At 35.6% G+C, this 14,484-nt stretch overlaps 1 protein-coding gene across 1 annotated transcript in view; it reads right to left on the bottom strand.

Moving 5' to 3' along the window:
• The window catches only part of LOC106878420 (probable ATP-dependent RNA helicase DDX49), a 608,416-nt gene that overhangs the window by 157,193 nt on the left and 436,739 nt on the right, over positions 1–14,484 (bottom strand). The window contains exon 7 of the mRNA XM_052976052.1: positions 137–289. Within this exon, the coding sequence (XP_052832012.1) occupies positions 137–289 (153 nt within the window). The remainder of the gene's footprint in view (positions 1–136; positions 290–14,484) is intronic.

The raw sequence follows: 14,484 nt of genomic DNA, 5'->3' as shown, positions 1-14,484 counted from the left end.
TGTGGGGGGGGGCAGAGATGAATTCATACTCACAAGTAATTGAAATTATCATCTACCGTGTAATGGAGACAACATATTTTGTTTGTCTCCTGTTGTGTATGAAAGAAAGGTAGAATTATTCTCTCGGAGCACTCACCTGCTGGCAACGTCTGTTGCTATGATGATACGCACTTGACTAGATTTGAACTTGGCCAGGGCAGCCAATCTATTTCTCTGAGACATCATTGAATGAAGCACCACGCAGTCAATGCCTATCTCATTAAAAATCATTCCGATTATTTGACAATATCTGTAAGAGAGAAAGGTAATGAATAAATAACGATTCCTAACTTTGGCATAGAGCCACACAATTTAAAGTGGGGTGACAATGGGGCAGAGTGTAGTCAATTAAAGCAATTCCAATTCTTGTTTGTTTTGTTTTTCCATAAATCAAATTGTGGAAAATAGAGTTAATGGTTATGCATTTCCTATAGGCTAATGATGATAATTCTCCAGTGGATCAACTACTAGTTTCCTGCACATTTTTGACATTAAGAGTAACAAGGAAGTATTTGAAACTCAGTGTTGAACAAATATCACAAAGGACTTTGCTTAAAGAGCACCAGTTTTTCAGTTTTCTTGATATTCTTTACGTCTTTTATTGATGAGCATTGAAAGATATAATGCCCATACAATCATGATGAACCTTCAAACCATTTCTGTCACACAAATTTCACTCTTAAAAACAGTAGTCAAATCTTGGCTATAGAGAAGACGCTTGCTTAGGTACTGCTTAGTGGAAGTGAATCTAGACTTCAACCACATGATTACAAAGTGAACTTTATTTATTATACAGCCATATCCAATTGAGTGGTGTTTGAATTGATATTAAATAGACAGAAATGAATGGATGATGAAAACTTAAGTCAAAAGAAAATATTTGGAATGGTGAACCAAGCAATGCAGTACAAAACGTTTCTTGGCCCCAAAACTGGAAAATATGATCAATATATCTTTTGCAGATTTCAAACCATTTTGGCACAGTTGCTCGCCTGATTCACTTGTGTTTATCAATCACTATCAAACTGCAAAGTCACTCCAAAAGTCACCAGCATTTTCTTTGTTCATAGTAATTAGAAATATAATCAATCAAGCTAACACTGAACACACTGGACTCAATTAATAGCTACCTCTAACAAGTAGTTGATTGTTGTGTTTAAGTTCTTCATCACCCAATACTTTAATACTTCAGTCTTAAAACACTATAACCAACACAAACTCTTTCTGAATTTGAATTAATTCTTGATTCTACTGAATAAAGTTTGTAAATGTTCTTGTGATCTTTCAGTGTTGTTCATAAAACTAACTAAATCTGTCTGGAAGGGCTCTACCATCACACCTCCTCTTTCCACTATAAACCCTGACATAACTAATCAGGAGACAAACATTAGTTGTTGTTAGAACCACACATCGTTCTAAATAGCAAATACAAAAATATTAGTAAGTAGCACGTAGACCAAATGTCCAGCATCATTTAGGGAAGTGACCTTTTTTTAACAAAATACAAAAATGCAAATTTGTGAACTCTGTGAAAGAAACGAATAGATAAATTTTACAGTTAGATGCTGGCAGGTTGACAACAAACCACTCCAGTAAATGAGATACAGAGGAATATTTTGCTGCAAGAGCTGATGTGAGATAAAGATGATCGATTGCTAAAATGTTGACTGGGATGTAGAAGACATGTTCTGCTACTTAGGTGGCATAATAAAGTTGTGGGGGAAAAATCAAAGAACTGTTAGCATTGCTGTAGAAAAATGATTTTCCTGTTTCTGGAAAGGGCAGATTAAATAGAACATGCATAAGGCACATGGTAGATACATATGGTTGTTAAATAAACTTAACAGATCTGTTGTATCAATAAAGTTGAGCATAGTCAGCTGTAACAGCAATATCTATTTAGAGTTATGGTGGAAAACAAGAAAGTTAGTAACAGCTGTTGTGTGATACTTTCAATACTGAAGACATTACTTTTGTAGTGATGGCAGTAATTCGGTGAGAGTGATGCAGTTAAAGTTCAATTAAATTCTTAATGGGCAGTTATTACTTGGAAGGGAAATATAAGCATTGACTAGTTCTAGGAAGGAGAAGAGTACAAACCAACAAGACTTTTGTTAGAAGGGCAAAGACAAATGGGATAAGTGTATATAATACAGAGATAGGTAAAATGCTAGTAATGAACAAAAGAGTGCGATGTGTTGGTGAGTGAAGCAAGTGGGCTTCTTCTTGCATTGGACAAGGGTTATTGGTTATGGTTTAGGTCCAGACCAGCTCTGATCAAACAAACCTATGATTAAAGTTGTTCAAGCCTTTAAAAGGTCAGTTAGCATGTTTATTAGGGACAGCATTTTCTCCTTTACTCTTCTCTATTTCAGATGGTAAGATGTGAGTTCAGGAAGATTTAGTTACTATTTCTAGCAGATTGAGAGACAGCACACAGATCTTTCTCATTAGCTCCAATGGTGCATTTAGTAACATATATATATATGTTACCAGAATTACACGTGGCTTAGTGGTTAGGATATTTGGCTCACAATCATAAGGTCATGAGTTCAATTCCTAGGGGCATATGCATCCTTGAGCAAGACACTTTATTTCACATTGTTCCAGTTCATGTAGCTGGCAAAATACAGCTGTACCTGTATTTCAAAGGGCCACCCTTGTCACATTCTCTGTCATACTGAATCTCCTTGAGGACTATGTTAAGGCAATGTGAGTCTATGGAGTACTCAGCCACCTGCACATTCCGTTGACCAGATCAACGGGAACCCTTTTCATCGTAACTGCCAGAGTGCCAGATATAATCCAGAATTATTATTGTGCACAGGAGGTCTATTATCCCAAAGTTTGAAGAGCAATATCAGGCAGAGTATATTTTTATTCTGTATAAAGTTAATGACCATTCAAGGCTGAAATAATTTTCACTTCTAAAGACAAAAGCCCAACTTGTGTGACAAAGTCTCACCTGTATAATAATCATAAAAGATTGTCAAAGATTGTGCATTTACAATTTGCTTGGAATCTGTTGATCTAATAACATTACATTTATGGATAGAAAGATGCAGGGGCTGTTGTTGTTTAGCCCTAGGTCAAATCCATGTGAGCAATCAAAATGATCAAAGGCATTCTAGTCGTGACCATTGCGTTCCTTTTTATTTTCATGCATTGAATCACAGTTGCGGTCGCTGCTGGTGCCATGTAAATAGCACCTACCTGAGAATCGTAGCTGTGGTTGTTGTTGGTGTCATGTAAAGGGCACCCATGCCTGTGGCATGTAAAAACACCCATTATACTCCTGGAGTTGTTGGCATTAGGAAGGGCATCCAGCTGTAGAAACCATGCCAAATCAGACTGGAACCTGGTGTAGCTCTCTGACTCATCAGCTCCAGTCAAACCATCTAACCCATGCCAGCATGGAGAGTGGACGCTAGATGATGATGATGATGATGATGATGCATTAGTGAGGACTAAGATGGATCAATGTAATTTGAGGAAGATTTGACTGCTATTTGTATCAGGTCAGACAACCACATAGAAGATTCCTCATTAGCTGCTGGGTACATTTAGGTTATGTATAACTGTCTCAGATCTGATACAAGAAAAAGCTGTAGTGATATTGTCAGTAAATGATGTAATGTGCGGTAGAATATTATGTCTGGAAGAATACAGCGATTCTGTCATGTTTCCAGCCGGAGGATATATGTCTGTTTGTTCTAACCCATCAAACTGAGATGAGCTACATTTGTTTTTTTTCAAAGAACTATCAATAACAAGTGAGATCTTAACATGAAAAAGTGATAACTAACAAAAACTCACTAAATTCGATTAGAATTTCTGAGATGAAGAATTGTCATTATTTGGACTACAGCGCCCTCATCTCAATTGCTAAAGTCACTGAGATACAGTAATTGTACCCTCTGGCTTTTTTCACAGAGTCTGTTATATTTGGTAATGTTCTCAAAACTTCAAATAGAGCCCATAATGAAATAGAAGAGATAGTTAGTCCATATTTAGTTGTCAATTCAAAGTTTAATCTCCTATTAGTTATTCTGCTGCTTGTAATATTGCATAGTTGCATTCATGGCTGTGTAGTAAGGAGTCTGCTACACAACTACATGGTTTTAAATTCAGTCTCACTGTGTGGCACCTTGGACAAGTGTCTTCGGTAGACAAAAACTGAAATATATATATATATACATACGATTGACCGTTGACCGAACACTATTCAATTTTTTTTTCTCCGTGTTTTTCTCCTTGTCTCCGTATTCTTTCTGTTGAAGAGCGTAGCTCGAAACGTTAAAGACTTTCTGTATTCCCGAGCGTCATACTAATACATCCTTTTGTTATTTACACCACCTGTCCTCGTCTGTTGTTTTTTCGTACATTCTCCCATATATATATATATATATATATATATATATATATATATATATATATAGATAGATAGATAGATAGATAGATAGCTATACACACACACACACGGGTGTCAGTGTGTGTGTTTCTGCGTTGGTCCTCAATGTCTTAACAACCAGTGCTGCTTTGTTTTCATCCCTACAATTTACCAGTTCAGCAAAAGAGACTTATAGGATGAGTATCAGAATAAAAAAGTAAATAGATAAAAACAAGTACTGGGGTTGATTTGTTTGACTAAAACTCATTGAGACAGTGCTCCATCAAGGCCACAATCCAAGGAGTAAAACAAGTGGAAAAAAAAAAAAATAATAATAGACAGTCATTCCATTCGAACCAAAGAATATAATATCTGACTGACTTAGGGATTGAACTCTCATCCATTACCTGAGCTACTACACTTAAATCTTATATTGATCATCTCATTATCCTACAGGACAATGGGACAGTGAATATAAGCATTAATTGAACTAATGTGGACTAAAGAGAAATAGCAAAGTGACTAACAATAAAATAGTAAAAACCACCGACTTCAATGCAAGAACTAATGAGAACTAGTGAGATCTCACATGAACTTGTGGAACCCAAGAACTAATGGGAACTAATGAGAACGGATATAAGCGAAAGGTCACCTAATGTATAAATTCTTGCTTCAATAAATATGCAACGTTTGATGAGTATCTCACTGCAACCAGCAGCAAAATTAATTAGGTATTAAATAAATGCACAAAATACATTCAACAGCCTCACCCAAGCCATAATGCATAGGAGGAACTATAATTTCTATGTCCTGGGCTACAAGTGCAAAATATTAGCAATCCCAGTAAACAGCACATCAGAAGAACAGAGATGTAATAAGAATGCTAGTAATATCAGTTACTGCAAAGGCAGTGAGCTAGCAGAATTATTAGTACGCCGGGCAAAATGCTTGGTTGTATTTCATCTGTCTTTACATGCCAGGTTCAAATACCACTGAGGTCAACTTTACCTTTCATCCTTTCAGGGTTGATAAAATCAGTAACAGTTGAGCGCTGGGGTTGATACAACCGACTAACCTGCTCCACCGAAATTGCTGGCCTTGTGCCAAAATTTGAAACCAATATTGTTTTTCACAAGTTCAACATTCAGGGGAAAGGAATACTGAGGTTTCATTTTAATGAAGCTCAGAAGAAATTAATAGAATTAATAGAAATAACTCACTCAATTTTGGAATCCTTCTGTCCTTCAGTTGTTCTTATATAAAGATGGATAAATGGATGGATGCATCCAAGGGTGTGTCTATGTCTTTATCTTTTACTTGTTTCAGTCATTAGACTATGGTCATGCTGGAGCACTGCCTTGAACAATTTTAGTTAAAAGAATCAACTCCAGAACTTACATTTTTTAAAGCCTGGTACTTATTCTATTAGTTTCTTTTGGCTGAACCACTAAGTTATGGGTATGTAGACACACCAACTGTAAAGCAGTGGTGGGGGACAAACACTTACACAAAAACAGGTATATATATATACACACACACACACACATATATATATTTATATATATATATATATATATATATATATATATATATATATATATATATATATATATATATATGTACGACAGGTTTCTTTCAGTTTCTATCAACTAAATCTACTCACAAGGTTTCGGTCAGCCCAATGCTAGAGTAGAAGACTTTTGCCCAATGTGCAATGCAGTGGGACTGAACCTAGAACCATGTGGTTGGGAAGCAAATTTCTTACCACACAGCCATGCCTGTGCTTATAAAACAGATGTTTAAAAATAATACCTAATAATATTTTATTGCTTTCTGTTTACCATAATAGATTTTTATAAAAATGCCAGCTTTCTTCACACACAAACACACACACACACATTTATATTCACCATCAATTTGGATTGATACAAAGTAGTATTCCAATAAAAATTTTAATTCATTGTCATCTTAATATTCCAGACATTTCAATGAGTTGCACTCATTCTCAAGTGAAGTCACTTAACTTTAGTTTTGATAAGAAGCTAACAAAATTATATTGCTCAGCCTAGTCTTGACTAGCTTCTGGTGTGTATAAGCAAGTATGTTCATATACATTACATGTAGAATTAAGTAGGCTTCACTGTGAGAAGAACATACTCCTCCATTACTGTTCTGACCGCGTCTACAGAATTCATATTTTTTCCATCCAAATGATTTTGAAGACTGCGGAATAAATGATAATCACACAGAGCAATGTCTGGCAAATATGGTGGGTGGGACACTGTTCCCCATTTAGAATGCTCCAGCCTTTGGAATGTCATCCTTGCTGTATGTGGTCGAGCATTATACTGATGGAAGAACACCTTTTGTCTTGAAACCAAGGATGGTCGTTTTCCTTCTAGTGCTTGCTCAAGCTGCTTGCAGTAGTTCTCCTTTATGTTTTGGTTTGGGTTTAAAAGTTCAAAGTGGAGTAAACCTTTCATATCTCATCAAACAGATAACAACACCTTATGTGGGTGAAGACCTTCTTTAGCTTGGGGTACCAGTGTTTCTCCTTTCCCTAACTGTCTTCGGTGCTTGACATTTTGATAGAGAACTTATTTGGCCCCCAGTCACTATTCGGCCCCCAAAAAAGGTTCATTCGTGAGATATGACAGCAAAGAAGAGCACACATTCACTCTCTGCATGTGATTAGACTTGGAAAGTTTGTGAGGAACCCATTGACCCAAGTTGCTGACTTTTCCGATAGCACACAAGTGTCGATGAATGGTTGAATGAATAATATTTTCTTTTGTAACTATCAACATACCAACCATTTGCTTGAGGCTTGTTTTATTGCTATCTTTTGAGAGGGATTTCCAGTAATAAGACAAAAAAGCATTTTTCAGTCAATAATTTTATCCAGTTATTCCCATCATCCTATCCTTACATTAACCAAGTATATGAAAATAATACAAAAATGCTAACCTTTATGATTCAATATTATGAACAGAAGTTATCTAAGGGTAATAATTTTACTCAAATAATCAAAGGATCTAACACAAGAAATAGCCAACAAGCATTCAAAGTTAACCTTCAACCACGTGCAAGTTAATATGATCATTAACGTTCTTGTTATTAACCCTTTAACATTTACACAGGCCACATCCAACCTAAATATTTTATTTGTTTTATGTTCAAATCAGCTAGCTCTGACTTTTTACATCTATCCTACAATGTCATTCTAAAAATAAACAACCAGATCGTTGAGATCTTGAAGCTATGAGACAATGCACGATTAATTTAAAACAATATGAATAAATGAGCATTACATTTAAGAAAGTAATTTGAATGTTAAAGGGTTAAACATTATTATCAATATATATTATCATTAACATTCTTATAATCATGATTAGGAAAATCCCTAATACTTCAGAGTTTTCCAAAACCAATCTCAATTTCAAATGTTTCAATGGTCTTAACTGTCATCTCAGTAAACAGGTGTAATCTAAACATTCACGTATTTCCTAATCCTCTCAGAAAGAAATATTTCCAGCAGAAGGTTGATTAATATGCAGATTGTTTAAAGGAGAACAGGATGTTGCTGTAAGAAACCAACATTGGATGTAGGCAATTAAGAGTGTTTCTGTTTACATTGTTTTTACACTAGTGGATATGGAGTAGCTTTGAAATGATCTCATCTGTTTTGAACACAGTTCATAAGACAGTAGTGCTGTATGCCCATTTAAAGAGATAATAAAATATATATCGTATATATTCAATTCATGGGCTTAGACTTAGAAACAAATAAGTACATAAAATATCTGATATTAATACTTAATCCATAAGGCTATAAAGCGCTCATAAATTTAAGATGAATTATAGAAAACAATGTGCATGAGTTGATCGCTGATTCTTTGTGTTGGGTAAGTTCGATAACTGGACAAGAGTGTGTGTTTAAAAAGCTGAGAGAGATGATGTTAGCTGATAAGTCACCCAATGTTTCAAGGACAAGTGCTATCAGTTCTGTGTTATGGGGTACCTATAAACACGTCAAAATTGAATAAAGTCATCATCATTATCATCATCATCACCATCATCATTTAACATCCTCCTTCCGTGCTGGCATGGGTTGGACAGTTTGACAGGATTTGGCCAAGCAGAAGACTGCACCATACTTCAGTGTCTGTTTTGGCATGATTTCTATGGCTGGATGCCCTTCCTAATACCAACCACCTCAAAGAATGAGCTAATAAAATAAATTGCTCAACCACAGCAAAACTTGAACTCACAATTTTCTGATTCAAAGTCAGAGGCCTTACCCATGAATAAAAAATAAAAAATTAGTAACAAGCAACGACAGTAGTTTAATGAATGTGATAAATTGTTTAGCATTTTAATAATACAAAGAGAAAATGGTTTGATTCTACTCTAGAGATGAGTGCTGAACTATCACTGTGAGACTGAAATGTTAAGCCAAAATGATTACATTGCACATAACATATCATTCACTGAGTTAATTTCCTGATTAACAACCTTCTCTTGACCCTTGACTCGTGGGTAGAGTGAAAACTTAGGCTCACACGACAGGACTAGTCCAAGATATGGCAATAAAATCATCCAGGCAAAAGAACAGGCTTGATGTGGAGAGCTTTTTTAAAAAGAACATTTAAATATAAAGGAAATGATCCTGGCTCTCACATAATATTTTAATAATTGATGGAAACACATGCACCAATCTTAATCTCATGATGATCAGTTTAATGAGAACAACTTTTATAAGTTGCCACTTTGGCTGTTCTGAGAAAATAAACTACAATTCAGTCATATTTTGCAATGGAAGCATAGAGAAACCCGGTGACAATAACAGGGACAGAAAACAAAACCATTTGAAGATGGTTGATGACTTTACCTACTTAGGAAATAACATTGCTTCAACAGAAAAGGATGTCCAAGTAAGGACTGCAAAAGGATGGAATGTCTTAGACTCAAAATTATATGAAAGTCCTCCCTTCCTGATAACTCGAAGAGGTGTTTCTTCAAAGAAGCTGTTGAATAAGTTTTTCTCTGTGGCACTTCAGCATGGACACTGAACAAGAAACTTGACAGTATATACACAAGAAAGCAGTTCTTAATCCTTCTTAGCAGCAACATTCTACAGAGCAAACAAGTGCATGGTAGTCTTCCTACTACCGCCTTTGTAATGGGAGAAAGATCATGTTATGCAGGACACTGCTGGAGAAAGAAAGATGAAATATCTAGCAATGTCCTTCACTGGAAGACACTCGATATTAAATTGAGGATAAGAAGACTGCTATGGAAGATAAGGACATCTGTCATGGAAGAGTTGAAATGGTTTGGGCAAGTCACCTGACCAGAAATACAGACAGTAAATAAATACAGTGAATGCGCAAGGACTGGACAAGAAAGACTAAGATAGGGACGTATGGCATTCAATCTGCTAAGACTGAATAGCATACATCTTGAATACTAAGATGGTATCTAACGATGATGATGATGAGTTGGAGGTGAATTCACATGATTCAATAATATGAGATGCAGTTAATTAGAAGACGAAACAACATTCTATTGCCACCAGGATCGGAGAGTGGGGGGGGGGAGGTGACCATGCTGGAATGGTAGTGGGTTGGAACTCCATACTCATCTGCCTAATACAAACTATGGATGCAAAGAGCATGCAAGCTGAAAAAGAAGTGGGATTTCCTATATAATAGATGGAATAACCGACAGCAGGTCTAACCAAGAAATGGAGTCTTCTGTATATAGTTCATAACTTCTGTAATCAGCAGTGAAAAGTGGTTGTAACAAAAATGTAGTAGCCAGAAGGAGGGAGTGGAAGAAGTTCAGGGAATTATTAAATCTGATGGTAACAAAGGGATTTTCTCTCCAAGGAAGTGAAGATTATATAACATTTCTGAATACAAAACTATTATGTTGTATGGTAGTGAAATAAGAGTAGACAGAATAGAGTAAGTGTAAAAGCTGCTAAAAATGATTTATGTGTGCTCAACTATATGGTACCATGAAGGCACATGGCTCAGTGATTAGAGCATCAGGCTCAGAATCGTGAGGTAGTGAGTTCAATTCCCGGACTGGGCTGTGTGTTGTGTTCTTGAACAACACATTTTATTTCACATTGCTCCAGTTCACTCTGCTGTAGAAATGAGTTGCGACATCACTGGTGCCAAGCTGTATCAGCATTTGCCTTTCCTTTGGATAACATTGGTGGTATGGAGAGGAGAGGCCGGTATGCATGGGCGACTGCTGGTCTTCCATTAACAACCTTGTCTGGACTTGTGCCTTGGAGAGGAACTTTCTAGGTGCAATCCTATTGTCATTCATGCCTAAAGGTAGGTGGCCTTCCTTATATGATACCAGTGTGTATGAACAACAGAGTGCAGGTGTGCTTAGAGAAATCGACTGCCAAGCAGAAAAGGAAAAGGCTTCAATGATATTTCATGCATATGGAAAATGACAGTCAAATGTAGAAATGGAAAAATGTTGTGAGTATAGAAGCCTGTAGAAAGAAGACCAAAGAGATGACATGGGGGGGGGGAAGTGGGGGGGTGTGATCATAGAATGCTCAACCCTGTGAAAGAGATGAGAGAGAGTGACAACAAGTGGCAAGACACTGTCATGGAAGATATGTACCCAACCCATGTCATAATTGATGACTGGTCATAAAATGATGTCAAAGACAATACTGATGATGATGATGATGGTGATGACAACAACGACGATGACGACAGTGATGATTCTGTCGTGGACACAGTATAGAGAAAACAAGTTATGGTAAAAATTGAAATAATAAAACTTATTGATTATTAATGAAATAATAAAACTTATGGTAATAGTGATATAAAACATTGAACCACATTAAAGTGAAAACTTTCAATCGATATTATCAATGAATAAAGTGATAGGCTGATAATAACATTAATATAATGTAATTCTCAACAAAACAAAAACAATCAAATAAAATTAAAAAAATAGAAAAAAATATGAGACAGAATTCTATAAAGCATCAATGAGGATATTTCATGCATTTTTATTATATTTTTGTTTATTTACTTATTTATTTTTTGCGTGAATGACAAGTAGATTTTAGAAATAATGCAACTTAGGTTTCAAAATTATTCTCTGATGTCTCAGCAAATATTTGTGGAAGTCCAAGCTTTATCTTATAGACTATGATATAGTTCATCAGGAGAGAAAAGAAAACAGCACAAAAAATATGGAGAGGAGTGACACAAGTACCATAAATGAAGATGAGCATGGGAAAAAAAAGTCACGACAAATAGTTCAGTAGTTAATATGTAGATGCTGCTATTTAACACTAGGTTAGACCTGTTTGAGCAGATATATGATTAATGACACTCCAGCCATGATCGTTATCTTGTCTCTTTTAACCCTTAAGCATTCAGATTACTCTATCAAATGTAATGCCTGTTTTTACACATTAATCACACATTATCCTGTGGCTTTGAGATATCAATGATGTGGTTGTTCATTTTTGAATGACATTGTAGGGTAGGTGTGACGGACTAGATCTGGCCAGTAGGAACATAAAACAAGCAGAAAAGTTTGGCTGAATATGGCTGGTTTAAATGCTAAAGTGTGAAGGGTATCAAGGACTACATTGTTCAATGAAATCTGTCATTATTTAAGGCAACAGGGTGTGATTTGAGGGCAGTTTGGTTGCAATATATAGCAGTTTGAATAACTATGTTGTGGTTCACCACCTTCATTGTCATTTGTCAACATCATTTAAAATCCATTTTCCATGCTGGCATGGGTTGGACAGTTTGACAATCCAATCAGCTGCAAGATTGCTTCAAGCTCAAATGTTAGCTTTTCCAAGTCTCATCTCTCTGGTCTTCTTCAGGCTTCCATACTTGTATTGTTTGCTATTTTTACACTCAGCCATCATTTTCTATATGCACCAATTAATATCAAAGCCTTTCAATAGCCCAATGCCTTTCTTAATGCCAACCACTTTAAAGTATGTACTGAGTGCCTTTTATGTGCACCAGCACTTGCGAGGTTGCAAGACAAGAAAAGAAAAGGAAGAAAAAAAAAAGGATAAGAAAAGGGAAGAAGAAAAGGGTAGGAGATTGACAATCAGCAAACAGCAGTAAACCAAACATGTGGTATTGAGGTGTGTTTTTTTATGTTGTGAGTTCAAATACTGTTGATGTCACTTATGCCATTTAGCCTTCCCAGGTGGATAAAATGAACAACCAGTTTCACAAAATTTGTGGCCCTGAGCCAATGTTAGTGACTTCCCAATTGGTGAAACAGCAGATTTGTACAATTTTCATGAACCAGGAAAAAAAATTAAGATTATAGTATTATTAACTAGCAGTTAGAACTCAGTTTTGTGATACTGCAATATTAATTAAAATTGGTTCTTAATATATCATCATAAGTACGAAACAGAATGATAATAGCTATGCCAATTAATAGAGCATTTTTCAAATAAAATTACACCTCATTTTTTACCCATGGACCCCTTTGACTACTATTGTTTTCTGATGGATCCCAAAGCTATTCAATGTTTATAAAAAAAATTTTACATATTTCTTACAAAATTCCTATTTTCGTTTTCACATGTTAACTTGTGTAGGTTGAATTATGTAAAATGTTATATATTGCAAAACATACACCCAACGCAAAATTTTTTCAGGGATTCTTAAAGTACCATTAAGAATCTCCAATTGACTATTTTGTTGCAAGAAACCCCAAAAATCTTATATGGACCCTCAGGAGCCATATGGACCATGGTTAAGAACCATTGTTTTACGTCTTACAGGAGCTGAACATCATTTCCATACACTTAATCAAGACTTAAAGAAAAAAAGAAAAACAGCCACAAGGATTGGTCAGTCTATACCTTTGAATGGATTTCTGTACCATTTGTTTTTAGGAAAAAAAAAAAAAAGTTTGAGTCTTTGACAGAAAGAAAGAACTTCTTTGAGGTATAACATGAAGCAATTTGGGAATGAGGAAATTATTTATTTGGAGGAATACAAAAACTTAGCTAATGCTGAGAAATCCATCAAACCATTGCAGTAAAAATGTTTTGCTGGAAGTAATAATAAATGTTAAAGACAAAAAATGGAAGATTGGGGTTCATGAAAATGATTCTTATCAATAAAGGACCAATTTCCAATCCCCACTACCATCACAGACTTTATCAAGGGCGATGCGGTCTGTGCATACTACAACACTTAACCCACCAGGAGGGAAATTTGTCATATTTATTTGCGGTGGCAAATTCCCGATATTTATTTGCTGGTGTTAAGTGGATGATGCCAAACATACTGACACACACAATTGGCATCATGGAAATCAGTTGGATAGCAAAAGTGTAATACAGTAGAGATAGAGCTTTCCTGAACATTTACCTAACTGAAATAAATTGGTTCTATTTAAATAACAGTTTTTACCTCAGCAAGAATTCTCAGTAGGTGGTGTTGTCAGTCAAAACGATAAAAGGAGAGAATTTCTGTATTTCATTTGTTGTTAATGAACAACTCAACTGGCAACAACGTCATGGAAATTAGAATGACAAACAATTTGAATTATGTGAGCTAACATCAAGGAATGTATTAAGAAACTAACAGTTATGATATGACTTAACTATTTAGTAATAACAAACCACTAAAGTTCTTGCCAGTGGGAAGCTGCTCATTATTTCTCTCTCACTGTATCCACACACACACACACACTGAGAAAACACACACACACACACACACACAAATGAAACCAATCAACTTTTTCGGACATTATGTATTGGAAAACACAAATTTTCAAGTTATCTTGACCTTTATGGGCTTTTTCTTCATTTTCATCTCTCCCTCTATCTCTCTCTCTCTCTCTCACACACACACACTGTCTTTTTAACCCAATGTTTCAATCAATATGACATCAATGTAACATTCATTCTTCAGTTATTCTCAGATTGCACGAGTACACATAACAAGCTAGCTGATGATTGTTAAAACTATAGCATTTTCTGAAATACAGACATACACACATACATACATATATAT

The sequence above is a fragment of the Octopus bimaculoides genome, chromosome 2 (assembly GCF_001194135.2).
Source record: "Octopus bimaculoides isolate UCB-OBI-ISO-001 chromosome 2, ASM119413v2, whole genome shotgun sequence".
NCBI classification, from domain to species: domain Eukaryota; kingdom Metazoa; phylum Mollusca; class Cephalopoda; order Octopoda; family Octopodidae; genus Octopus; species Octopus bimaculoides.
This window is presented reverse-complemented; position numbering and strand designations above follow the sequence as displayed.